The 26,160-nt window shown below is 37.3% G+C and overlaps 1 protein-coding gene across 1 annotated transcript; it reads right to left on the bottom strand.

The window, feature by feature from the left end:
• Positions 1 to 1,258: 1,258 nt before the first annotated feature.
• Positions 1,259 to 8,474, bottom strand: LOC120071637 (elongation factor P (EF-P) family protein). Its single transcript, XM_039023999.2, has 11 exons — positions 8,063 to 8,474; positions 7,822 to 7,852; positions 7,669 to 7,682; positions 7,515 to 7,565; positions 6,382 to 6,451; positions 5,194 to 5,263; positions 5,009 to 5,076; positions 4,577 to 4,700; positions 2,641 to 2,680; positions 1,934 to 2,001; positions 1,259 to 1,710 (listed from the first exon to the last, which is right to left on the bottom strand). Exons 1-11 carry the CDS (start codon positions 8,270 to 8,272, stop codon positions 1,698 to 1,700), a joined length of 759 nt encoding a protein of 252 aa, XP_038879927.1. The 5' UTR covers positions 8,273 to 8,474; the 3' UTR covers positions 1,259 to 1,697.
• Between the last annotated feature and the right edge of the window lie 17,686 nt (positions 8,475 to 26,160).

Genomic DNA, 26,160 nt, shown 5'->3' with positions numbered 1-26,160 from the left:
TTCGAACGGAGGGGAGAGGCAAAAAACGAAAGGGGATTTCGGGGAGGCGATTTTAGATATGATATTAGGGTTACTAACTCCCGATGGGTATTATGTAACCGTCGAGAGTTAGTACTAACTCTCGACGCTTAAAATTACTCGTCGGGAGATATGCATGTATCTCTCGACGACGAGGAAGAACCATCGGGAGTTAGGTCATATTGCACCATAACTCCCAGTGATTGTTGTACGACATCCGGAGATATTATATCTCCTGACGATTGCTTTTAGTGTCGAGAGGTCTTCTTTTTCTTGTAGTGATATAATGGACAAAAATGTCAAATGTTTAAATCTCCACATCATATATATAAATATTTCTAAAGTTCAACATCATGTACATGTGTGGACTCAAACACTAAATTTTTTTTTTTTGTGGATAATACAGTGTCATTATCACTTGAGTTCGTGGTCACACTCTCGCATGCTATTAATTTAGAAGAACATTCATCTTAATATTAGTTTATTTTACTTTTTCTTATAAATAATAATTTTGATTCTCTAATGGAAATGCAGTATAGTCTTGAGTAACTATAATTTTTGCCTGAAAAAAAAGATGCAACTTTAATTTGAAATACAATGTGATAATTTATTTCGATGACTTCAAATTTAATTAATTAATTAATTATACGTTAAATATATATTTTTTTAAACACTAAACATCTAGATAAAAAAAATTTTAAAAAGGAAAAAAAGACAACAAAACCAAAAGGGATACAATAAAAAAAATAATAATAAATAAATAAATAAATATATATATATATATATATATATATAATCTCAAAAGACTTTCGACCCTCTCATTCCCACGAATCTCTTCGATGTTCACCACCAAATCCGTCCATCTTCATGGCTAACAACAATTCTTACCTTCTCCATAGTTGTCTCTTTCGTCTTTCTTTTATTTCTTAAATATTACATCACATTTAGAGAGAGAGATTTGAATTTGCGTTCTTCAACTTTTGGGAAATACTCTCATCATTTTTTCTACTATAAATTATTACGAATTAATGATTTCATATGTTGTATGTCACAAACAACTCCATGGCGTTACCAAATCAATCATTCAATTTTTGAGGCCAATGAATAATACTCGGACAATTTGCTAACACGAGTATAACTTATCATTTAAGACACCACTTCTTTCCTTTCAAGTCAGTAGTACTCAAAAGTGTGAATTCTTCCCTCCATATTTGTTGAACTCAAAATAATACTAACACAATTTAAAGTCTTAATTTTTATTGCGTTAAGCATTTATTGTAATTTCGAAATATAGTGCTCAAATTCACGTATCAAGTTCATCAATCATATAAATCTCCGCAAAACAAACCCTCCAGAAGAAGAAGGGCCTAAATAACTGAAAATGGGATATCAAATATGGGGGCAGTAAAACATAGTTCTGTCCCTCTTATACCATACAACTATAAGGCATAATAAAGAAGCATCTAACAATAATTCAATATAATCCTAAAGTATTGTTGGCCGTTGCTAGATTTTATGAGGGTGTCTACCATCTTGATATTAAAAGCTTTTATACCTCCATTTCTACAGTAGAACTGCTCATCGAAAAGCAACGAAACAAAAAATTGAAGTTCACGTTAGCGTAAAAATGAAATGGCCCAGTGACCAATCCAACTCTCCTCATCGCTGGAATCACGTGACTATCCCTTTGCCCTACCAAGGAGAAAGATGGTGTGAAAGATGTATATTAGAAAGATTGTTTAAATGAATTTCCACAGAATGCAATGCTTCTCCTTCATCTAAACTTGGTGACTATAAATCCAAGGAAAACAGTATTGGAAGAGGGATGATAGTAGGAGCGAAAAGACATATTTTACTAAAACAGAAAAACTTGATCACAAATGCTTCAATGGAAGTAATGGACAAGAGGGTGTACCTCTCGATATAAGAGTCATCCTCTGTATTAATCACTACAACGTCTCCAACAACGACGTGTGGCGGTACCTGGAAATACATGCAAATCACGGTCCTTAGCACACTCTAGGTTATACTAATAATTGTCGTAGAGGAAAATTTGAACTCGGCTTGGTATAGTGATACAGAGGATATGAAATAGCCAAGAATGTATTGAAACATCTAAAATTCGCTGAGGGGAACTGCCTCAATGGCTAAGCCACTGCACGGTGCACCCTGACATTCGATTACCAGAATCATATACAATGCCTCTGTCTATCAATGTACAACTTGTTGCAGATTCATATGTACAAATGCATACATTGATGTGCACATCCATAGACACAAAAATATACAAGTGCACACATGCAGTGCCTGTGTATAGCATATGAACTCAAATTATATTTCATTGTGATGGTGAGAAAGAGAGTCCATGTGGATAATGTTTCTCAGATATGAACACGTGAATCTATATCCAAGAGAGAGTGTGGGGGCAGTCCATGGGAGGTTCATCAAGGCTAAGAAAGTGGAGCATGAAAACAGATTCAAAATATGGGCAAGACTAAAAATATGGGCAAGACTAAAAATAAATTAGATAAATAGTAACCACACAAGTGAATCCAAAATGATTTAATTTTGTCTCCTGGGAAGGTTAAGTAGCACTGTATAAAAATTAAGCACCTAACTTACTTTTATTGTCATGCCATTGTCCAGTAACGCCTTCTTTTCCCTGAAACAAACAAAGTTATTAGGATTTAAGATTTATGGCCAAGTTAAAGCACCAAAAGAACGATCTAGAAATCTTTTCATAAATTATGCAACGACAAAAAGTTGGGAAAAAAGATGGATGGAAACAATCCATTTCTCTGAAGCTTTCAAAAATGAAATTCCTCTTGATTAATACTCTTAAAAACTCTGTTTTCTGCTCTTTTAGCTTTTATCTACTTACTATCTCGCCTTTTCTGATCCAAGTTAAATCAATCCTGAGCAAGAAACAAACCATACTTGATACCACCATCAAATGTTTGAAAATACTAATAACGCTGACAATATAACGATCTCAATTGTCGTGCCAAGGGAAAGGAACTCAATGTTTCAAGGTGTTTCTCTCTCTCTCTTTTTCACTTTTTTTAAATATCCGTGATTGTGAGTATCCAGACCAGTTTATGGCGCACCTTGACTAATCTCACGGGACAACCTGCATGAAACTCGTAGGATATTAAATCCTAGTTAAGTGACCATCATGGATTGAATCCATGACCTCAATGTTTTAAAGTCTGTTTCAGGAAAAAAAAATGTTTCTAAGGTCAAAATTTGAGGGAACTTTGAGATGATATATGCATTATGACCATGGCCATTCATTTCTGCACTTCAAAGTCCCCTTCCAAGTCTGTTGGGAAGAGGAATTATCAAACATGTAGTATTGTGACCACTAAAACAGGATAATAACTCCAGACTCCTTGAACACAACTGAAGAATACCCAGGATTATTGATTTCAATCACTAGGGAACTCTTAAAATTCCTTCACTAAAATTAGAGTCAAGCCCAAGAATATAAATGCCGTAGCCTCCAGAAGGCAAGGGCAGGAGTTTCTAGGTTCCTGGAAGAACTTGAGAGATGAAGGTGGCTTGAAAACACTTCCAACAGCAGAGTGAAACCATACAGACGACCCCAAGTCAAGAGTATAGGAGAATGAATAACTTCCCATACAAAGCCAATCGTGTAATTAGTTCTTGATTTCACATGATTGGTGTTGATAAATATTTAATAAAATGCCAAGCATGGTCTGCAATATGTTATGATTGTCTGAGTTATACTATATTAACATGCCCAGTGTTTGAGCACACGATAGTAAAACAAGGGTTGAGTTTGTTGTTTTAACTTGAGAGATTTCCAGATGCCAATATTTTTCTCTAATCAAACTCCAAACTCAGAAGCTTAGAAGCATGGATATGGACATGGAGACAACACACGGGGATACGCTAATTTTAAAAGAACCAGGACATGAACACATTGGGGATATGCTCTTTTTTAATATTATTTTTTAAGGATATATACAAATTAAACATAAAATACTAAATGTACTCCACTAAAGAAAGCATAAAATCTCAAGTTGATTAACAATTACATGAGATGAAACATTTAGGTTTCTTACTTCAATTTTTCCTTTTCTTTCTTTAGCCTCTTTTTTTTTTTTTTTTTTTTTTTCAAAAAAATAAAATAAAATAAAAAATTAACATCTTTGTTTAACATATAGTTTATTTGGGGTTTAAATTTGGGTCTAACACAAAAAGTTGGACCATTGTCTCTTTAAAAAATTTCTCAAGCGTGTCCAAGAAGTGTCTTATTGTATCCCACGTGTCTGAAATTAAATATAAATAAAAATAGGACACAAAATTTGCATGTCGGGACACGTGCCTGGAGTGTGTCCATCCTTCATAGCTCAGAGTTCCCTCCCTATATTTGGATTGATTTCTCTTACCCCCATATCACTTGAATTCATTTTTTGAACAAAAAGTCTACCGCATTCTAGCCAAGATAATATTGCGAGAAAGATTGTAACTGAAAGTTGCATGATCACAATTTCGCTTTTTATTACACATACACAGGTAGAAGGAAACATACTTGGGAGTAGCTGCAATTCCCTTCATAGGTGGTTGCGCTTCCTTCACAACACATGTCACTCGTTTGGGAACCGATGCAGATAAGGGAGTGTCATTGAAAAGTTGTACCATAACTTTCATGTCATCTATTTTTCACGTTTATAAAGTGTTAGTTCCTAGAATAAAAAAAAAGATATTAATTATGAATGGTGGTACATGACAAATAACATTGGCTTGACATTTTGTGGCATGTATAGATATAATTATCATTATTATTATATAAAATGATAGAATAATGGGGAAACATTTTTAGACAAGCCAAGGTTTTTTCGAGTTCACAGAGAGATAAGACTTCAATCACAAATATTTAATCATGATAGATAATAAATAAGTCAAGTAACAAACCGAATATAAGTTTGTAATGCTTATGCATGATATTTTAAATTTTCATCACCTTGTAAATACATGGCAGCTTTACCAAACAATTCCTCGGGAACTTCCAGTTGCTCAAACGTATCAGGGCTAACATACAATCAACAGAGCAAATTTTCAGTAAATTTCATTCTAAAATACTTTCCCATTCAAGTTCACCATATATAAATATTGAAGGGCTTGTAGCTGGAGAATCATGGAACTCACTCCATTAATAGTACTTTGGCATCCCTATCCCTACACATAAATATATATGCTTTCTCCTGCACAAAAACCCCTGCAACAATTCATTAGTCACAAGATGTGATGGGAACTTACATTAGATAGAAGGATTACTAATGCTTAACACTATTCCTGATGTTTAGACATTAAAATTATAGTACTATATCATAGGTATGGATGGAATAAAAATTTCTGGTAGTAGATGTCATAACATTAAGGTTTTATAAATATTTTAAGAAACAATCACTGCATACATCAACAAATGACAATCTACTAATAATTAGAGGTATCCCAACAAAACGGTCGAGCAGTTTATTCCATGCTTATTAAAGAGATGTATGACCTAAATGCACAACCTCATCAAGCAATTTATCCAATGCGAAGTTCAAGAATCCAAAACTGTCCTACTGGTCCATCAGACTGAACCAGTTTATTATTTTTTGACAAAAAAAAAATCAAATATAATACGTCAAACATGCTTTTTTTAACAAGCATATCATATATGCTTGTTTTCATTCTTTTCCCCGTAATACAATAAATTAATTAGAGGAAATTATCTTTAGTTTTAAATATCTTTGGAACTTCTGTATTTAAAATAAAAACCTTTAAAGTTTCAACACAATAGTTATAGAATGAGTCACAATATTATCAAAGTATGAACAATAAATACTTTAGTAAATATGTCCTTCTCAGGCCTACAACTTGAACTTTTGAAATAATGTGACATCATGCATTTAACGTCCATATCTTTTTCTTTTTTCTTGTTCAATTATCAAAGAGAAAGAAAGTTCTCTAATGGCCATATCATGCAACAATGCTTAGGTGATAGAAAAATTAGACAAAAAATGAAGTTGACAGCTCTCTATACACCATAAAACCTCCCAACCTGGATTAGTCAACCATGAAAGAAATTGCTATGATCATTACTAACGGGAATTGCTAAAACATCAGTCAGTGAATGTATGACATGCTGAATTTCTTTCAAAACTGTTGCCGTTTAGGATCTAGAAATCATGTTTAAAGTTCAATACAAAATACGTCAGTAAGAACAAAAACTAAGAAATGGAAATAGAGAAAAACGTCCTCAAACAGGTTATAGGATTTCATTTGCAACAAGATTTGTATAAAAGGCACATCTGATGCATGGGATATCTATAAGGAAAAGTGTGTAACTGTCAACAGATTCATCTGTGGCCAACCGTTGAGTTACTTTGTTTCCACTTTCAACGTCACGAAGTTCAACCTGTGATAAAGTAGAGGTTAATTTTACACTAGCAAACAAAAGCACTTGCATTTCATCCGAAAGAAAATAAAACAACGTTGACCCCATGACAATTGGTGGGTATGCATATATACACAATATGTACACCATCCACATATTGAGTACATATATGCAATGTCATACACAAACTTAGACATGTGTGCATCCATACACACACGAGAATCAAGGGAGAGAGTGAAGCACCCCCGGGGTGGGGGTCCACTATAGATTTTACAATAAAGGTTTAAATGTCCATCAAAATTAAGTAGATGCGAAACATATAAAATGTTGTTAATCATGCTGTGGAACAGGCTATTATTGCGAAAATCCCAGGGGGGAAGGGACCCTTAACCCAAGTGTTATATTTGATTATTTACTAAAGTCTCCTTCTCGAAGAACATTTTGTCGTTCCTTCGCACCCCCACCCCAGGGTGGCAGAAGTTTATGAACACGGTTCGAATACCACACATATGAGAGAGAGAGAGAGGTGGAAAGATGCATAGGAAAGAAGATCATCAACCGAGAGTGAGAGGCGTGGAAGTTGAGCACTAGAAAAACTGAAAACCAATTTTCCAAGTAATTGCTAAAAATCAATAATCGTGTCCCACAAAAAATACGTATTTCTCACGAGTCTCAACCACTTCATGTGCAGCGTTGTCTCGAAACACTCTAGCCTTCTTCTAGGATGACTGCAAAGATTCTTTGAGGCTCTTAGGTAACACCAGGAGATGCCAAAGAGGAAAGGCCACAGCACGATGGAAATGGTAAAAACTAACCTCTGAAAATACCCAAAGACATCTTTAACACCTCAATTGGTAGGATTTTTTGGGACATTTTAGGACACTGAAAAGGGGCTTGACCTCAATGGGAATGTTTAAAATTAAGATAGAACCTTAAGCAATTATTCCGCCTTTGCTTGATGCAATTGGAGGATCTTTCTACTATCTCCCTTACCCAAATAAAATGCATTGCTTGTCCCAGAAAAAGAATCCAAGAAAATTCAATTAAAATCGAAATAGCTAAACTTTGAAGTTCAGAGATCAACCTTAATCGTGGCTTTTCCTCTTCCTTCATGTGAATGTTCGACTTTTGTAACCTAAACCAGGAGACATAACCAAGAAACAAGCATCATATAAGATAATACTACTATTCTATTTCAATCATATCAATGAGAAGTAAAGATGTAAAAAAAAGCATACCTGGAAAATACGTTCTGGATAAAATAATTCATGCAACAAAGCAAAGTCATCCAATCAGTGTATGCATACAAATCATGAGAGACAGAGATAAACGATTGCTTTACTAGTCAACAGGCAGTTCACAATCAAATATCAACACATATAAACAATAACCTTTCCGTTCAATTATATTGCCCACTCTCACCTGCATCATAAACAGAAACCACAAGAAAGTAAGACATCTCAAACGACAACGTTGAACAAAAATACAACAAGTTGCATCATACAATCGAAACCCATTAAATTAAAATCGCTAACCTAAGCTACACATAAAACCCATTATGAAAAACTACTAAATACAAAGAGAAACGTCGAATAAAATAGAAAGATCACCAAGTAGCAGAAGCAAACTTACATCGGAACCTTGGACTTTGAATCCACGGTGTTGAATGACGGACCATAGAGAGCAAAGCAAATGGCGGTCACCGTCCACGACGTGACGAGCTCGTGCTGAAGAAAGCAAATCCGATACAGAGGATGAAGAAGAGAAGGATGAAAAATTATTGGATGAAGGGGGAGAGAGGGCCCTAGAGATCCCTTTGCGCAGTAGAAGAGCTCGGATCATGTTGCAGTGCAAAATCCAGTAGCTAAGTGAAGAAACTAGAGCTCCATTTCCATCATTAATGACCGGATTTTGCAATGACGATGGCCACCTTCTTCGTCCAGTTTTAACTCCGACGCTTTGCTCCGGTTACCATCATCCGGTGGCGTGGCTTTAGGCTATTTTATAAGATGGATTTTTCATTTTCTAATGTAACATTTTACGGAGTGTTTGTTTCAAGAGTTAAAAAGATTGAATAGGTTAGACATCCTAAACAACCGGTGGCCAATTCGGTGACCAAACTCCGACTGCCACTTCAGTGATCGTTGTCGGCCAACCTTCGACGGCCATCAGCCAAGTCCAATCAAATGAACATCCATAGGAGAGTTAGAAGATTCTTCGATCTAATGATTTATTATGTGATGCTTATTCTCAAGACAAATTAATAATTAGACCATCAATATTCAAAGTGAGGATTGAATCTCCTGCATTTTTAGAACGAATTCATGGTGATATATATGGACCTATTAACACACCAAGTGGACCATTTAGATATTTTAGTATTAATCGACACATCCAACAGGTGGTCACACGTGTGCTTATTATTAAGTCGAAATCTTGCATTTGCAAGATTATTTCCTCAAATAATTAAGTTAAGAACATAATTTCTTGATTATACAATTAAGACCATTCGTCTTAATAATGTTGGTGAATTTACACCCTAAGCTTTTGATAATTATTGTATATTAATTGGGATAAGTGTTGGACATGTCGTAGCTCATGTTCATACACAAAATGGTTTAGTAGAATCATTCATAAACCGTTTGCAATTAATTGCAAGACCATTACTTATAAGAGCTAAGCTTCCTTCATCTATATGGGGATATGCTATTTTGCATGTAGCGTCACTTGTACGCATTAGGCCAGTAGTTTATCATAAGTACTCGCCATTACAATTAGCTTATGACCATGAGCCAAATATTTCCCATATGAGAATTTTTAGATGTGCAGTATATGTTCCAATTGCTCCACTACAACGTACTAAGATGGTTCCTCAAAGGAGGTTAGGAATATATATTGGATATCATTCCCCATCAATTGTTAAATATCTTGAACCCTTGACAGGTAACGTATTTACTGCATAATTTGCTGATTGTCATTTTTTAAGGAACTCTTATACAAGAGTACCACTAAGCGGAAGCGGATCTTTCTAAAGACTTACCACATTTACATTCAAACAAACAGATATGCATCATACTACAAAATTACCGGCATGTTTTACAACTAAATAACAAGAGAACAAGAAAACTTACCAGGCGAAGAACCTTTCTTCGTAGCAAATCTCGCTCTCCCCAAAGAACGAGTGTTCTCGCTCTCGCTGGAACATCAAGCTATCGTTCACCAACACCATTGGTCGTCTACCACGAACGACCTCCACACGAACACAAGAAGATGGGGACGACACCACCACTTGGAACCCTTAGTATTCTCAATGTGAGAATCCAAAGAGTGGGCTCTATTGGGATTTGGTAGAGGGTCGAAGGATAAGAAGATCGTATACAACGGTCAAGAAAGTGGGAGAAGGCTTAGTCTATCGTATAGACAAAATACTTGATCGTTTAGATGTAGTATACGACCGTTTAGGAAAAAGGTCGTGATCGTCTATACGACCGTTTAGTAAATGCTCAGGCGCTAGACAATTGTTTAATGAAACGTAGGCGATCGTTTAGAAGATGGCGCGCGCATGTAAGCGATTGGGTAGTAAGTTCGAGCTATCATATAGTCTCTCAATTTACCAAACGATAGGAAACAAACACTTCTTAAGCAAATAACCGTGATTTCTTGCAAAATGAAAACGATTTTCATTTTATTCTTCAATTACGAAAACTGATTAGAACTTCCCACTAACGCACGATTACGGAGAAAACGGCGTGCATAATTATCCCATAATTGTCAAATTAAAATAATAAATATAATCATATTATATTCATTAACCTATAGTTTAATATCATATATCAACCATAGTATTTTCGCCTCCACTAGATATAAATCATATTTATATTCATGTTTCTCCAATTAATGTATCTTATACATAAAGTTAATCATATCATATATAATTAACCAGTTCAATCATATCATATATAATCAAACTCCCTCTTGTCAATTTGAACATTTCAAACTGACCCAAAAACTGATTCTCAACTTGAATCCATTGAGCTACCAAGGGGACCTTATAGACCTATGGCTCGAAGCTCCAACGGTACGTGAATAACTGACTAAACTCTTTAGCCACGAAATCCACCATCTATTAACTGCCAGGCATTTCACTAAAGACCGACAGTTGAACTATCCTTACCACAGATATATTTCTGTGTCCATCAAATATAACAAATCAACAGTACGATAACCCTTCACAGATGCTCGTAAGTACAACTAGGCCAATTTACCATTTTGTCCCTGTAGTTACATCTAACTCCTTAGATACCACTGATCCCTCTAATGAACAATACAACAAAGTTCTGCTATGTGTGGACACCTCTCGGGCCATGAGAAGGTGTGTGGTGCCACATCGTTCAAGCCCCGGGATCAGTTCTTAAAGGAGTAATCTATCTACTTACCTTTGCTTCGGGGAAGGAGTGAATTCCTACTTGTGTAGCTGAGTTCCCAACTCCCAAATCAGAAAAATCTCCAAAGTGGTAGGTTTGAGTCGGCGACCTGGCCACTCGCACCCATGCAAATCAAAGGATCGCCCTCAAACGCAGGAGTTCCCAACTCACTCAGGATTGAGATCATGTTACCTATGGTCATCTTAGTGAAGTAAAGTCTTTGTCATGAACGACGTTATATAACGAGACGTTAACACTTCGTGGTCAGGTCTTATACAAACTCTTTGTATAAGATGCCCTCGCTCGCACGTCACCACATGAATGATCAGGATCTGACCATTTGTAGCAAGTTACAACACTTGTAACTATTTCACAAAAGCGGGCCGCATTCGTAGTGTTCCAGGATAATGTTTCCCTCCTACATCCATATACTACAGACTATTTTAGTTATCACTTAAGACATGATCCACTTGTATGTCACCACATACATGCTTAAGTTACATAATGACAACCAGAGATTTTAGTTTATTGGTTTGTGGTAAAGCAAATAAAACATCCAATGTTCAAAGACAAGTAGTGAAGAAAATATCATATATTATACATCACAAGCGTTCGTACAAAACTGTGTTTACAAACTACAGGACACGAGACTTTAGAGCACTCGGTTTCTGATATTCCAATTCATTGCTGCAAGAGAATTGCATTTACATTCACGGTGGGTACAACATGTCTAGTCTCTGTATTAATTGTTAATTCGTATGTGGATGTGTGGATTAATGGAGTTTACTGGGATGTAACCTTGGTTTGTTGAATTCTCAAGTTAATTGTAAAGGCCCCTGCGTTTTTGGGCACAATCAATTGCTATCGAGTATGTATTTTCAAAGTTAGTTTGTCTTGAGTCGTTCGTGATGAATTTCGGTTGTTGTTCTTTGCGGAAGAAGACGGTCAAGTGTTGGTCGTGTCGTGTTGACGATGAGGTAGACGATCGCTGAGTATCGGATGCTCAGCTGTTGTTTAACTCGCGTACGCACTAGACAATTGTATAGCTCAGCAAGTCTCTTCGCTTAGTTACTGACTATACGATGCGGAGTAATAACGTGGTAAATTGTTAACCTTTTGCGTGCTAAGCGATCGTCTAGACGATTAGGCTTTGCGGCCTCATTATTGTCCATGTGATCATTTAGCTTTTGTGCTATCGTCTAGTGTGCGCTACATGATCATTTACCTAAAGGCGTTTACTAAACGATGGGAGCTTCACCCGACGGTTCAAGACCTGGTTCGCTTGTGAACCGGTTTGCTCAGCAGAATAATGTAATAGATAGTTTTCTCATTTCGGTTCTGTATTGGTTCATCCTGATCCATTAATCCATGGTCTTATACATGTGATGTATGTTTTTTTTATGTCATATGGTATGCACATATAGATCAATCCCACCTTAGGTTATACATTGGTCATGCATATTCTCTTTATTATAAGTGTTATGATTTAGTGAAGCATGATTTAATTTACATAAGTACATGTTCATGCATCATATAATATAAGGATTATATTTATGTATGCATTATTTATTTAGCGTAATATTTATAAGCGTTATAATCGTTATGTAGCATGTGTGTTTTCGTTGTTTATTTTATAAATGGTTATAAAATGAAATTAGAACTAAAATAATTAGTAAAAGGTTAAAATGTAGAAAATCTATCTATAAGAGACCTTTTGTCTAAGGCAAGTTCTGTCTAGGCTGGGGTATTTAAGGGGACGGCAACGGAACACCCCTACCTGGGAACCTACCTGGAAAGGTGATTTAGATAGATTTGATGCATGCATACAAGTTAAGGTCAGTTTATTAAAGAATTTAATGTGACTACTTGGACTTGTTTTATTTCAAAGACAAAAGTTGTTTTTGAGCAAACTTAATAAATGACTTAGATTATAATTAGTAGCTGGATTGTCTAGGTTAATAATATTGGGTTTGATGCCCTAAAGTCTCGTGTCCTGTAGTTTGTAAATAGTTTGTATGAACGCTTATGATGTATAATATATGATATTTTACTTCGCTTCTTGTTTTTGCTCAATTGTTTGCTTTATTTTTGCTTTACCATAAACCAATCAACCTAAAATCCTTGGTTATCTGTATGTAACTTAAGCATGATGTGGTGGCATACAAGTGGATTATGACTTAAGTGATAATCAAAATGATCTGTAGTATATGGGTATAGGAGGAAAATCTTATCCTGGTAACGCTACGGATGCGACCCGCTTTATGAAATGGTCACAAGTGTTTGACTTGTCACAGATGGTATGATTCTGATAATTCGTGTAGGGGACATGCGAGCAGGGGCATCCTATACAAAGAGTTTGTATAAAATCTGACCACGAAGTGTTAACGTCTCGTTATATAAAACTGTTCATGACATAGACTTCACTTCACTAGGATGACCATAGGTAACATGACCTCAATCCTGAGTGAGTTGGGAACTCCTGCCATTGAAGGTGGTCCTTTGATTTGTATGGGTGCGAGTGGCTAGGTCGCCGACTCAAACCTACCATTTTGAGGATTCGTCTGATTTGGGAGTTGGAAACTCAGGTACACAAGATGGAATTCACTCCTTCCCCAAAGCAGGGGCAAGTAGATAGATAGCTCCCTTAAGGGCTGATTCCAGGGCTTGAACGATGTGACGCCACACACTTTCTCTTGGCCCGAGAGGTGTTCACACATAGTTGGACTATGTTGTATTGTTCATTAGAGGAATCAGAGGTATTTAAGGAGTGAGATGTAACTACAGGAGCAAAACGGTAAATTGGTTCAGCTATACTTACGAGCATATGTAACGGGTCATCGTACTCATGATTGGTTATATCTGATGGACACAGAAATATATCTGTGGTAAAAAGAGTTCAATTGTTGGTCTTTAGTGGAATGCCTGATAGTTAAGGGATGGTGGATCTCGTGGTTAAAGAGTTTAGTAAGCTATTCACGTACCGTTGGAGCTTCAAGCCATAGGTCCATAAAGTCCCCTAGGTAGCTTGGATAAAGTCGAGAATCAGTTTTTGAGTCAGTTTGAAATGTTCAAATTGACAAGAGAGAGTTCGATTATATATGATATAATTGAATTGGTTAATTATGTATGATATAATTGACTAAATGTATGAGATACATTATTTTGGAGGAAATTAGATATAAATATGATTTACATCAAGTGGAGGAGAAATTACCATAGTAGATATATGAGATCAAACTATAGGTTAAGAATATAATATGATTATATTCATTTATTAATTACTCTGTCGGTTATGTGATAATTGGCCGAAAATTTCTCCTAAATCGTGTGGAAGTGGGAAGATTAATTTTTGTCATTCTAACTGAAGAATAAAATGAAAATTGAAATAGGAAAGATCCGAACGCATTTTTGGATACTCTTGTTTAAGAGTTCCTTCAAATAAACCCCTAGGTAGAACATTCAGTGGGAGGTACTTGGGGCATTTGATGCTTCATTTACACCTCTCGTGTTTCTCCCTCATAGTCCACACCGTGAAATCTATCCTCGGCCACGTGACACCCTGGGAGTGTCCCCCTAAAGGATGGTGTTTGGGTAGGACAATATCAAGGTGGATGGAGAGAACGTTCATAGAAAGTGGGAGTAGGAAGTGCGACAGCATATCCCACGGTCTCTCTCGTTAGATTAAATAAAGTTTCTGCGCATCGACTCGTGGCACCCTGGATGTGTCCCCCTATAGGATGGCTGTTTTGCACGTTTCTTTATTTGATCTCCTGTAAGAGGATAAGGTTACTTAGTCTCTTGTCCTAATCTACTTTTTCCCTTCGGTGGGTGCATTAGGGAGGGACTCTGGGGCCGAAAACAAGGGGTTACACTTACGCAAAATTGTTAAGAGTTAATAGTTCTAAATCGAAAAAATGGTGGCTATTAGTTTCAGTTCCAATAGTTGGTTTTGCCTAATGGTTGAGAATATCTTATCCCAGTGAAGGCACATCTGATCACCCCACCGGTGACGTTTGTCCTGCCTTGTTGAGGCATCATTGCAAAATAGAAATCTTTTCACTTAGGATACTTGGAATCTGTTTTGCTAAAACTAATTGGTTAAAAATGTGGTTTTCGCAAAGTCTTATAAAAGGTTACTCCTTTTTTCAGCAACGGTTTTAAATGACTATAACTACTATCAGTTTACTTAGCGCTGAAAAACTGAATGGCCAAAAGCATTCAAGTTGGAAACATATGCTCACGACGATACTCATCATCGAGGATCTTAAGTTTTTCCTTACAGAGGAATGTCCTCCTATTCCACCTCAGAACATTACTCGAAATGTTCGGGCAGCTACGAGTGTTGACACGACAAATGAGAAGGCCCGAGCCTATATCTTGGCTAGTCTTAGTGATGTGTTAGCCAAGAACCACGAGTCCATGGTCTCAGCACGTGAGATCATGGAGTCCTTGCGGGGAATGTTCGAACAACCATCTAGACAACTCAAGCATGAGGCCCTGAAACGCATCTTCAGCTCCAAAATTGAGGAAGACACCTCAGTTCGTGAACACGTGCTGAATATAATGGTCCACTTTAACGTAGAAGAGATGAATGGGTCTAAAATCGATGAGGGCAGTCAGGTTAGCATTATCCTGCATTCATTGCCGATGAGCTTCTTCCACTTTTTTAGCAATACGATTCTTAACAAAGTGGACTATACCCTTACCACTCTCTTTAATGAGTTGCAGACCTACCAATCCTTGCTGAAAAGTAAGGAGAAAAAGGGAGGTGAGGCAAATGTTGTCTCGTCTTTTAAAAGGTTCCATTGAGATTCGACCTCAGGAATAAAGTTTGCACCTTCAACTTCTAACTCCGGAAAGCGAAAAAAGAAAAAGGGTGGTAAAGGGAAAGGGAATGCGCCTGCTAACCCGCCACCTGTCGTCCAGAAGAAGCGTCCACCACCGGTTAAAAAGGAAAATGTTTCCACTGTAACTAGGACGGACACTGGAAGAGGAATTGTCCTCGTTATCTAAAGGAAAAGATGGCAGCCAAGGCTAAGGCCAAGGCAGACAAAGGTAAATGTGATTTACTTGTGTTAGAAACTTGTTTAGTGGAGAATGATAATTTTGCTTGGATAATAGATTCGGGCGCCACTAATCATGTATGCTCTTCTTTTCAGGGGATTAGATCCTGGCGACAGCTAGAGGCTGGTGAGATGATGTTGTGAGTAGGCACCAGGCATGTCGTCTCAGTTGTGGCAATGAGAGGCATCCAGTTAACTTTACATAATAGGTTTCTTGTATTAAAAGATGTCTCTGTAGTTCATGAACTAAAAAGGAACCTTATTTCTGTAAAGTGTTTGTTACAATGCAATTATACTCTTTCTTTTAAATTGAATAAAGCGTTTATTCATAAGGATGGTGTTGAAATTTGTATAGCTAAACTAGAAAATAACTTGTATGTGCTAAGACTATTAGCCTTAAGTTCCCACCATAACATAGAGATGTTTAAATTCACCGTAACTCAATCTAAACACCAACAAGTTTCTCCAAAGAAATGCCCAACTTTAGTACCTTCAATTAGGGCACATCAATCTCAATAGGATTGAGAGATTGGTGAAGAATGGCCTTCTAAACGAGTTAGAAGAAAATTCTTTACCAGTGTGCGAATCTTGCCTTGAGGGTAAGATGACTAAAAGACCTTTTGCTGGAAAAGGTTATCGAGCCAAAGACCTTTTGAATTAGTACATTCTGACCTTTGTGGTCCTATGAATATGCGAGCTCGAGGAGGTTATGAGTACTTTATCAGTTTTACTAATGATTACTCGAGATATGGGTATGTCTATCTGATGCAACGAAAGTTTGAATCTTTTGAAAAGTTGAAATTATTTAAGGCTGAAGTTGAGAATGCTTTGGATAGACGAATTAAAACACTTCGATCAGATCCAGGACTATTTATTAGAACATGGAATCGTTTTCCAACTCTCGGCACTGGGTACACCTCAACAAAATGGTGTAGCGGAAAGGAGAAACAGAATCTTGTTGGACATGGTGCTTTCGATGATGAGTTACGGTTCATTATCGGACTCGTTTTGGGGTTTTGTAGTGGAAACTGTTGTATATATTCTCAACTATGTTCCTTCTAAGAGTGTTGCGAGAACACCTTTGGAGTTGTGGAAGGGGTGTAAAGCTAGTTTACATCACTTCGGCCTATGGGGTTGCCCAACACATGTGCTTGTGGCAAATCCCAAGAAGTTGGAATCACAATCAAGGTTGTGCCTCTTTGTAGGCTACCCTAACGGTACACGAGGCGGTTACTTTTATGATCCGTCCAAAAACAAGGGGTTTTTTTTTCCACGAACGCTACTTTCCTGGAGGAGGATCATATCAGGGAGCACAGTCCATGTATTAAAGTCGTGTTAAGTGATCTTTCTAAAGAAACTACTAAAACTTCAACAATAGTTGTTGAAGGACCTGCTTCATTAACCAGAGTTATTGATGATAGTTCATCTGGTAGGTTGGTTCCACCTCAAGAGTTGAGGGAACTCGACGCAGTGGGAGGGTTACAAACCCGCATGATCACTATCTTGGTTTCACAAAGATCCTATGGTGGCAGATGGCGACGTTGAGGATCCGTTGTCCTATCAAAAGGCAATGGAGGATGTTGACCAGGATGAATGGTTCAAAACCATGAATCTCGAGATGAAGTCGATGTACTTCAACTTGGTATGGAATCTTGTAAATCAACCTGATGGGATAAGACCTATAGGTTGTAAATGGATCAACAAGTGCAAACAGGGTGCTGATGGGAATATGCAAACCTTCATGGCTCGACTTGTGGTAAAGGGTTATACCCAGGTGAAGGGAGTCAACTATAAGGAGACTTTCTCACCTGTTGCCATGTTAAAGTCGATCTGCATCCTCATGTCCATTGCCGCTTATTATAATTATGAGATCTGGCAAATGGACGTCAAGATGCCTTTTCTGAATGGCAATCTTGTGGAGACCATTTACATGGTGCAACCCGAAGGATTCATTGCCCAAGGTCAAGAGAAAATTTTTTGCAAACTGAATCGATCCATTTATGGGCTGAAGCAGATGTCTCGATCTTGGAATATTCGGTTTGATGCTGCGATCAAATCGTATGGCTTTGACCAAAACGTTGATGAACCTTGTGTTTACAAGAAGATAGTCAACAACTCAGTAGCTTTCTTAGTATTGTATGTAGACGATATACTACTCACTGGGAATGATGTAGGTCTACTGACTGCAGTTAAGATCTGACTAGTGACCCAATTCCAAATAAAAGATTTAGGAGAGACTTAGTTTGTTCTGGGTATACAGATCTTTCGGGATCATAAGAACAAAGTGCTAACGCTGTTCAGGCATCGTATATTGACAAAATCTTGCTCAAGTATTCGATGCAGAACTCCAAAAGGGGCCTACTACCATTCAGGCATGAAGTCACTTTGTCTAAGAACATGTGTCCTAAGACGCCTCAAGAAGATGAGGACATGAGACGAGTCCCATATGCATCTGTCGTTGGCAGTTTAATGTATGCGATGCTCTGCACTAGGCCAGACATCTGGTATGCTGTGGGAATAATCATTAGGTATCAGTCTAACCCAGGCCAGGGTCACTGAACCGCAGTTAAGAATATCCTCAAGTATCTTCGGAGAACCAGGGACTTCATGCATGTGTATAGATCTAGGGATTTGGTCCTTACTGAATACACGGATTCTAACTTTCAGACTGATAAGGACTCTCGAAAGTCCACTTCAAGGTCAGTATTTACTCTTAAGGGAGAAGCTGTAGTGTAATGGAGCACTAAGCAGGCGTGCATCGCCGACTCCACGATGGAGGCCGAGTACGTAGCGGCTTGTGAAGCTGCTAAAGAGGCTGTCTGGCTTAGGAAGTTCTTGACATAGCTGGAAGTTGTTCCAGATATGTGAAGGTCCATCACCCTCTATTGTGACAATAGTGGTGTTGTGGCAAATTCCAAGGAGACCAGGAGTCATAGGCGCGACAAACACATAGAGCGAAAATATCATTTGATCCCCGAGATAGTGTATCGAGGAGACGTGATCGTCACGAAGATTGTCTCAGAGCAAAACATTGCTGATCCGTTTACGAAGGCTCTCACAGCTATAGTGTTTGAGGGTCACCTTCAGAGCATGGGTTTATGGGACTGCCCGTAGCTAGACTAGGGTAAGTGGGAGATTTTGTTGAACTAGGTTTTTTATGCCCTAGTGTATTGTTTTGTATCTGTTTGGTTGTACTCCCCACTTAGCTTTAGGATAAGTGGGAGATTGTTGAGGTTTGTGCCCTAAAGTCTCGTGTCCTGTAGTTTGTAAACAACTTTGTTAGAACACTTATGATGTATAATATATATGATATTTACTTCACTACTTGACTTTTCACATTTAGATGTTTTTCATTTTACCACAAACCAATAAACTTAATATCCCTGGTTTTCTTTATGTAACTTAAGCATGTATATTGTGACATACAAGTGGATCATGTCTTGAATGATAACCAAAATAGTCTGTAGTATATGGATATAGGAGGGAAACCTTATCCTGGTAACACTACAGATGCAGCCCGCTTTGTGGAATTGTTACAAGTGTTGTGACTTGTCACAGATAGTCTGATCTTGATCATTCGTGTAGCGCACATGCGAGCGGGGGCGTCCTATACAAAGAGTTTGTATTAAACTTGACCTCGAAGTGTTAATGTCTCGTCATATAACTTCGTTCATGATTGAGACTTCACCTCACTAGGATGACCATAGGTAACATGACCTCAATCCTGAGTGAGTTGGAAACTCCTGCAATTGAGGATGGTCCTTTTATTTGCATGGGTGTGAGTGGCTAGAGCGCCGACTCAAACCTACCACTTTGGGGATTCTTCTAATTTGGGAGCTGGGAACTCAGCTTCACAAGATGGAGTTCACTCCTTTCTCGAAGCAAGGGTCAGTAGATAGATTGCTCTCTTAAGGGCTGATCCCTGGGCTTGAACGATGTGGCACCACATACCTTCTCATTGCCCGAGAGGTGTTCATACATAGTAGAACTATGTTGTATTATTCATTAGAGGGATCAGTGGTACTTAAGAAGGAAGATGTAACTTTAGGGGCAAAATGGTAAATTGGTCTGCTGTAATTACGAGCATATGTGAAGGGTTATCGTACTGATGATTGGTTATATCGAATGGACATAGAAATATATCTATTGCAATAAGAGTTCAACTGTCAGTCTTTAGTGGAATGTCTGGCAGTTATTGGATGGTGGATATCGTGACTATAGAGTTTAGTCAACTATTCATGTACCATTGGAGCTTCGAGCCATAGGTCCATAAGGTCCCTTTGGTAGCTTGGATACAAGTTGAGAGTCAGTTTGGGTCAGTTTGAAATGTTCAAATTGACAAGAGCAAGTTCGATTATATATGATATAATTAACTTTATGTATAAGATACATTAATTTGGAGGAAATTGGATATAAATATGATTTATATCTAGTGGAGGAAAAATACTATGATTAATATATGATATCAATTTATAAATTATGAATATGATGTGATCATATTCATTGTCTATTAATTGGACGGTTAAAAGGGTAATGGGGTGGCGTCTCTTCTATTTTAATAACGGATGAGTAAGTTGAAAGATTACTTTGAGATGCATAAATAGCTCACGGTGTGTTAAGCATAAAAGTGCGGATATTGTGTTGAAGTGTGTCATCATTTAGAAAATCTGTGCCTATACGATAGTGCCTGCACGATTGCTTACCTATACGATAGTGCTAAGCGATCGCTTAACGATTACACCTGCGCACGTTATTTACTAAATGATCGTTTACCTTTTCAGCGATCTTTTAACGCCCGATATTTACTAAACGATCGTATAGACAATCGTTTAGTTTTTTCTACACGATCGCTTACCTTTTTTCCTACATAATTGTATACTTCACCTAAACAATCAAACATTTTGTCTATATGATAGATGAGCCTATCTCTCACTTGCTTGATCGTTGTATACGATCTCTCTTCCTCCTTCCCTCTACCAAATCCGAACAAAGCCCACCCTTTAGATTCTCATTCTAAGAATATTGTGGGCTCTGAATGATGGTGTCATCTCCGTTTCCTTTTGATCGTGTGAAGACTGTTTGAGGTAGACGATTGGGTTTTGCTGAGTAATAGCTTACTGTCTTAGCAAAAGCGAGATTTGCTGTGAACAAGAAGTCTTCAGCTAGTACGATCTCTCGATCTCTTATTTATTGTTATTTTGAGCATGTCAATATTTTAGCATTATGAATGCATTTTAGTCTGTTTGAATGTATATATGGAAATTCTATCACAATGAATTAGAAAAATCCGCTTCCACTCGTAGGTACTCTTGAATAAGAGTTCCTTTACATTAGAGGGATCAGTGGAACTTAAGGAGTTAGATGTAACTGTTGGGGTTGATGCCCTAAATCTCACAGGGTCCTATAGTTTGTAAATATTACTGAACAAACTCTTTATGTGATTAATAAAATATATGATATTTTATTCATTTTGTCTATAAAATATGTGATATTTTAGTTGGATTAATCACAAACTAATAAACTAACATCCAAGGTTATCGTTTTAACTTAAACATGTATGTGGTGACATACGGGTGGATCATGTTTAAGTGATAACCTAAATGGTCTGTAGTAGATGGATAAGGTTGGGTACCTTATCTTGGTGAAACTACGAGTATGGTTCGCTTTGTAGGTGTTACAATTGTTGTAAAGTGCTACAAATGATCCGATCCTGATCATTGATGTATTAGACATGCAATCAGGGATATTCTATACGAAGGAGTTCGTATAAGACCGGACACGAAATGTTTAGTCTCATTATATAACACCATTCATAATAGAGACTTACATTTCACCAGGATGACTATAGGTAACATGACTTCAATCTTGAGTGAGTTGTGAACTCCTGCCTATGAGGGTGGTCCTGATTTGTATGGGTGAGAGTGGGCAGATCGTCGACTCAACAAGCCTACCATTTTGGGCATTCATCTGATTGGGGAGTTGGGACACAGCTATACAAGAAGGAATTCACTCCTTCCCCAATGTCAGGCCAAGTAGATAAATTGCTCCTTGAAGGCCAATTTGGGGGCTTGAGGAATGTGGCACCACAACCTCTCCTGGCTCGATAGAAGTTTGATCATAGTTGGACTATGATTTATTGTTCATTAGAGGGATCAGTGGTACTTAAGGAGTTAAATATAACTATTGGGGTTATGCCCTAAATCTCGTAGGGTCCTATTGTTTGTAAGCATTGTTGAACAAATTCTTTATGTGATTATTACAATATATGATATTTTATTCACTTTGTCTATAAAATATGTGATATTTTAGTTGCATTAACCACAAACCAATGAACTAACATCTAAGGTTATCGTTGTAACTTAAACATGTATGTGGTGACTGAAGGAGCTCTATACAAATAGAACCAGTGAGTGGAAGCAAGATCATTTCAAACTCCATTGTGACAGAACATATACATTTACAATCCAACAATAATAGTTATGCATAAACTTAAAATTACAACATGCTTCCAAAGAAAAATACTAAATATCAAGTGAACTTACCCTTGAAGAAATTACAACATGCTTCCAAAGGAAAATACTAAATATCAAGTAGTACAAACGTTCAACAACACGAATGTCACACCTCAGTAATCTCCTCAAACAGGAACAAATAACACTCGACCCTCGAACAACAAGCAGACACCACCACGAGGCTGTCTTGGTATTCTCGGTGGGAGAATCCAAGAGTTGTGGGCTCTGTATGGATTTGGTATAGGGAATGAGGAATTGATATATCGTATAGACGATCGAGTAAGTGGGAGATATAAGAAGGAATTGACATATCATATAGACGATCGATGGGAGATATCTGGAGTCTATCATATAGACTGAGTACTCGATCATTTAGAAAACGAGTATCTATCGTATAGCAAACTCGATGCACGATCATTTATGCTCTTAAGCTATCATATAGCTATTTTCTTTTGTGTGTTCGATTATCAATCGCTTCCCAATCGCATTATAAAAAAATGAAAACGATTTTCATTTTATCTATCAGTTGTCATAACTGATCACAACTTCCCACTAAGTTCGTTATTAGGAGAAAAAACTGAAACTAATTATCCCATAATTGATTTAATTACAAATAAATTATATATTCATAACCTATAGATATATATAAATCATAGTTCTTTTTCTCTTTAATGGAATTTAATAATAATTCCTCCAATAAATGTATCTAATACATCAAGTCAATTATATCACATATAATTGAAGCAATTTAATTATATCATATATAATCAGATTTCCTCTTGTTAATTTGAACACTTCAAACTAACCTAAAATATGATTCTCAACATGAATCCATTAAGCTACCAAGGGGAACTTATGAACCTGTAGCTTAAAGCTCCAACGGTACGTGAATAATTGAGTAAACTCTTTAATCACGATATCCACCATCCGTTAACTGTTGGACACTCCACTAAAGATCGATAGCTAAACTTTTCCCGCTACAAATATATTTCTGTGTCCATTGGATATAAGCAATCAACAGTATGATGACCCTTCACAAATCGCTCGTAAGTATAGTCGGGCCAATTTACCGTTTTGCCTTTATAATTACATCTAACTTCTTAAGTACCATTGATTCCTCTAATGAAAAATACTTCATAATCCTACTATTAGTAAACCTTTTTTGGGCCAAGAGAAGGTGTGGCACCACATTGTTCAAGCTTCGGAATCAACCCTTAAGGGAGCAATTTATCTACTTACCCCTGAATCGGGGAAGAAGTGAATTCCGTCTTGTGTAGCTGAGTTTCGAGTTCCCTGATGCTTGATTTTATGAAGTGAAATTATGGATGATATGCAATGGTGAAATTACGTTGTGCACTCAAGTTTCCTCAGCGGAATCCAAGTGTAAATTCCACTGAGTTTCCTGGTAAGTCCAGGGTTGAATTCAGGGACTTGTGAAAACAGGTCGCATTGGTAATTTTTATGAAAACTTTGTGATAATCAGATAAATTAATAAATTATTGGCATTGTTGTTTGCGTTAACGAAAAATAAACAAATGTAGCGGAGTTTGAAAAGACTTGATTAAACGGGAAATGCGATGAGTATGCGGTGAATGGGTTGAGAAAAGTTTCGGCTAACACTTCCTAGGATGCGTTCATGCTATGCGATCATGCAACATACATACAATAGTAGACCACCTCTCGGTGCGAATGTCACGGCTTCTAAGGCTAGGACACATGCGATATGTGCGCTAAGTCTATAGGATCTACACATAAGCCTCTATTCTTATATATGTGATGACAAAATGACACACACAAATAAGGCGACCACATAATATCATTCCCATCTCTAGGATGCATGTGATACAGGTTGACAAACAGAGCTTATCTTTAAGTCCCTATCTTTTGTTTATGTAGTTCTAATCTTGCTCTCTCGAGTCCAGATTCTAACCTAGCTCTCTCAAGTCATTAGGTTCTTTCTTTAGACTCTCTCTCGAGTAGCTCTAAAGGGAATTTGGCACAGCATAAAAAAAGACAACCGCAAGCAATGAACTTTCTAGTCATGTTAGCTTAGTTCTTCTCAACCTATTCGACTAGTTTAGCTACTCATGCATGCTAAGAGAGTGAACAGATGTAGAATAAGAACTTCCATTGTATAAATATAAAGATGAAGTACAAAATAACAATGCAAGTATAAAATAAAGGGACTGATAGAAATCTCTTGTTGCTCAGGCTTTTACATTGTTTTTCTACTCGTGTTCAAAAGATAAACTCGCTCTCGCGAGTGTCGGCCCGCTCTTTTCTTCTACACCTTAAAGTTCCCTCTCGAGTTGCCCTAAGTGATCTCTGGCGTCACCAGTCTTCTCTTGCTTCGCCTTAAATGAAAGAAAAACTATGAACAAAGACGAGTTGAGCTCTTAAATTCGTAAACTGATGAACTGATTAACCCTTTTTCTAAAGGATGCCTTTGGTATTTATAGAACATCCAGGGTGAAAGGCAGCTTCTCTCTCATGATTGTACAGATATGATGGCTTTAATTCCTGACTGATGCGCAGAATATTTGTCACCAAAAACTGAATGTACTTGTGATCGTTATCGGCTGTCAACTTAATTCGAATTCGACTGTCATCAACTTTCTGTCCCATCACGATTAATTAGCCTTTCACCCAGATGTGCCCACCATGTTGCATCGACCAAGTTGTGACAATCCTTCTTGGGCAAATGTTTACGAACACAATCACCGCAAAGCCTTGCGGTAATGCTGTGCTCGACTGATGATTTCCTTTGATCACAATTTCTGCCTTGCGTCATCGCATATTCTGCACAAAAATACAAAAATCAACTGTTCGATGAATGCATGCGACCGCAATATTATGAATCTGATGCTTTTTTTATGCAATTTAACATGTTTTATTAGCACAAGCTAGCATTGTTTAAGAACTTAGCACTATGATAACGTACATTTCTGCCTCTTATCACTCCCCAATCAGACGAATCCCCAAAGTGGTAGGTTTGAGTTGGCGATCTGACCACTCGCACCCATGCAAATCAAAGGACTGCTCTCATAGGTAGGAGTTCCAAACTCACTCAGAATTAAGGTCATGTTACCTGTGGCCATCCTAGTGAAGTGAAAGTCTCTGTCATGAACGTCATTATATAACGAGATTAAAAATTTCATGGTCCAATCTTATACAAACTCTTTTGTATAGAGCATCCCCACTCGCATGTCTAATACATGAATGGTCAGGATTAGACCATTTGTAGCACTTTACAACACTTGTAACATCTATAAAACGGACCACACTCGTAGTGTCATCAGGATAAGGTTTCCCTTCTTTATCCATATACTACGGACCATTTAGGTTATCACTAAAAGCACAATCCACTTGTATGGAATTTTAGTTTATTGGTTTTTGGTTAATGCAACTAAAATATCTCATATTTCATAGACAATAGTGAATAAAATATCTCATATTATTACATCACAAATTGTTTGTTCATACAGGTGTTTACAAACTACAAGACCTTATGAGATTGAGGGCATCGACCCAAACAGTGACATACAGGTGGATCATGTTTAAGTGATAACCTAAATGGTTTGTAGTAGATGAATAAGGCTGGTACCTTATCCTGGTGACACTACGGGTATGACCCGCTTTATAGGTGTTACAATTGTTGTAAAGTGCTACAAATGATCTGATCTTGATCATTCATGTATTAGATATTCGAGCGGGGATATTCTATACAAAGA

Source organism: Benincasa hispida, chromosome 2 (assembly GCF_027475165.1).
Source record: "Benincasa hispida cultivar pf3 chromosome 2, pf3_genome.v1.1, whole genome shotgun sequence".
NCBI lineage: Eukaryota > Viridiplantae > Streptophyta > Magnoliopsida > Cucurbitales > Cucurbitaceae > Benincasa > Benincasa hispida.
This window is presented reverse-complemented; position numbering and strand designations above follow the sequence as displayed.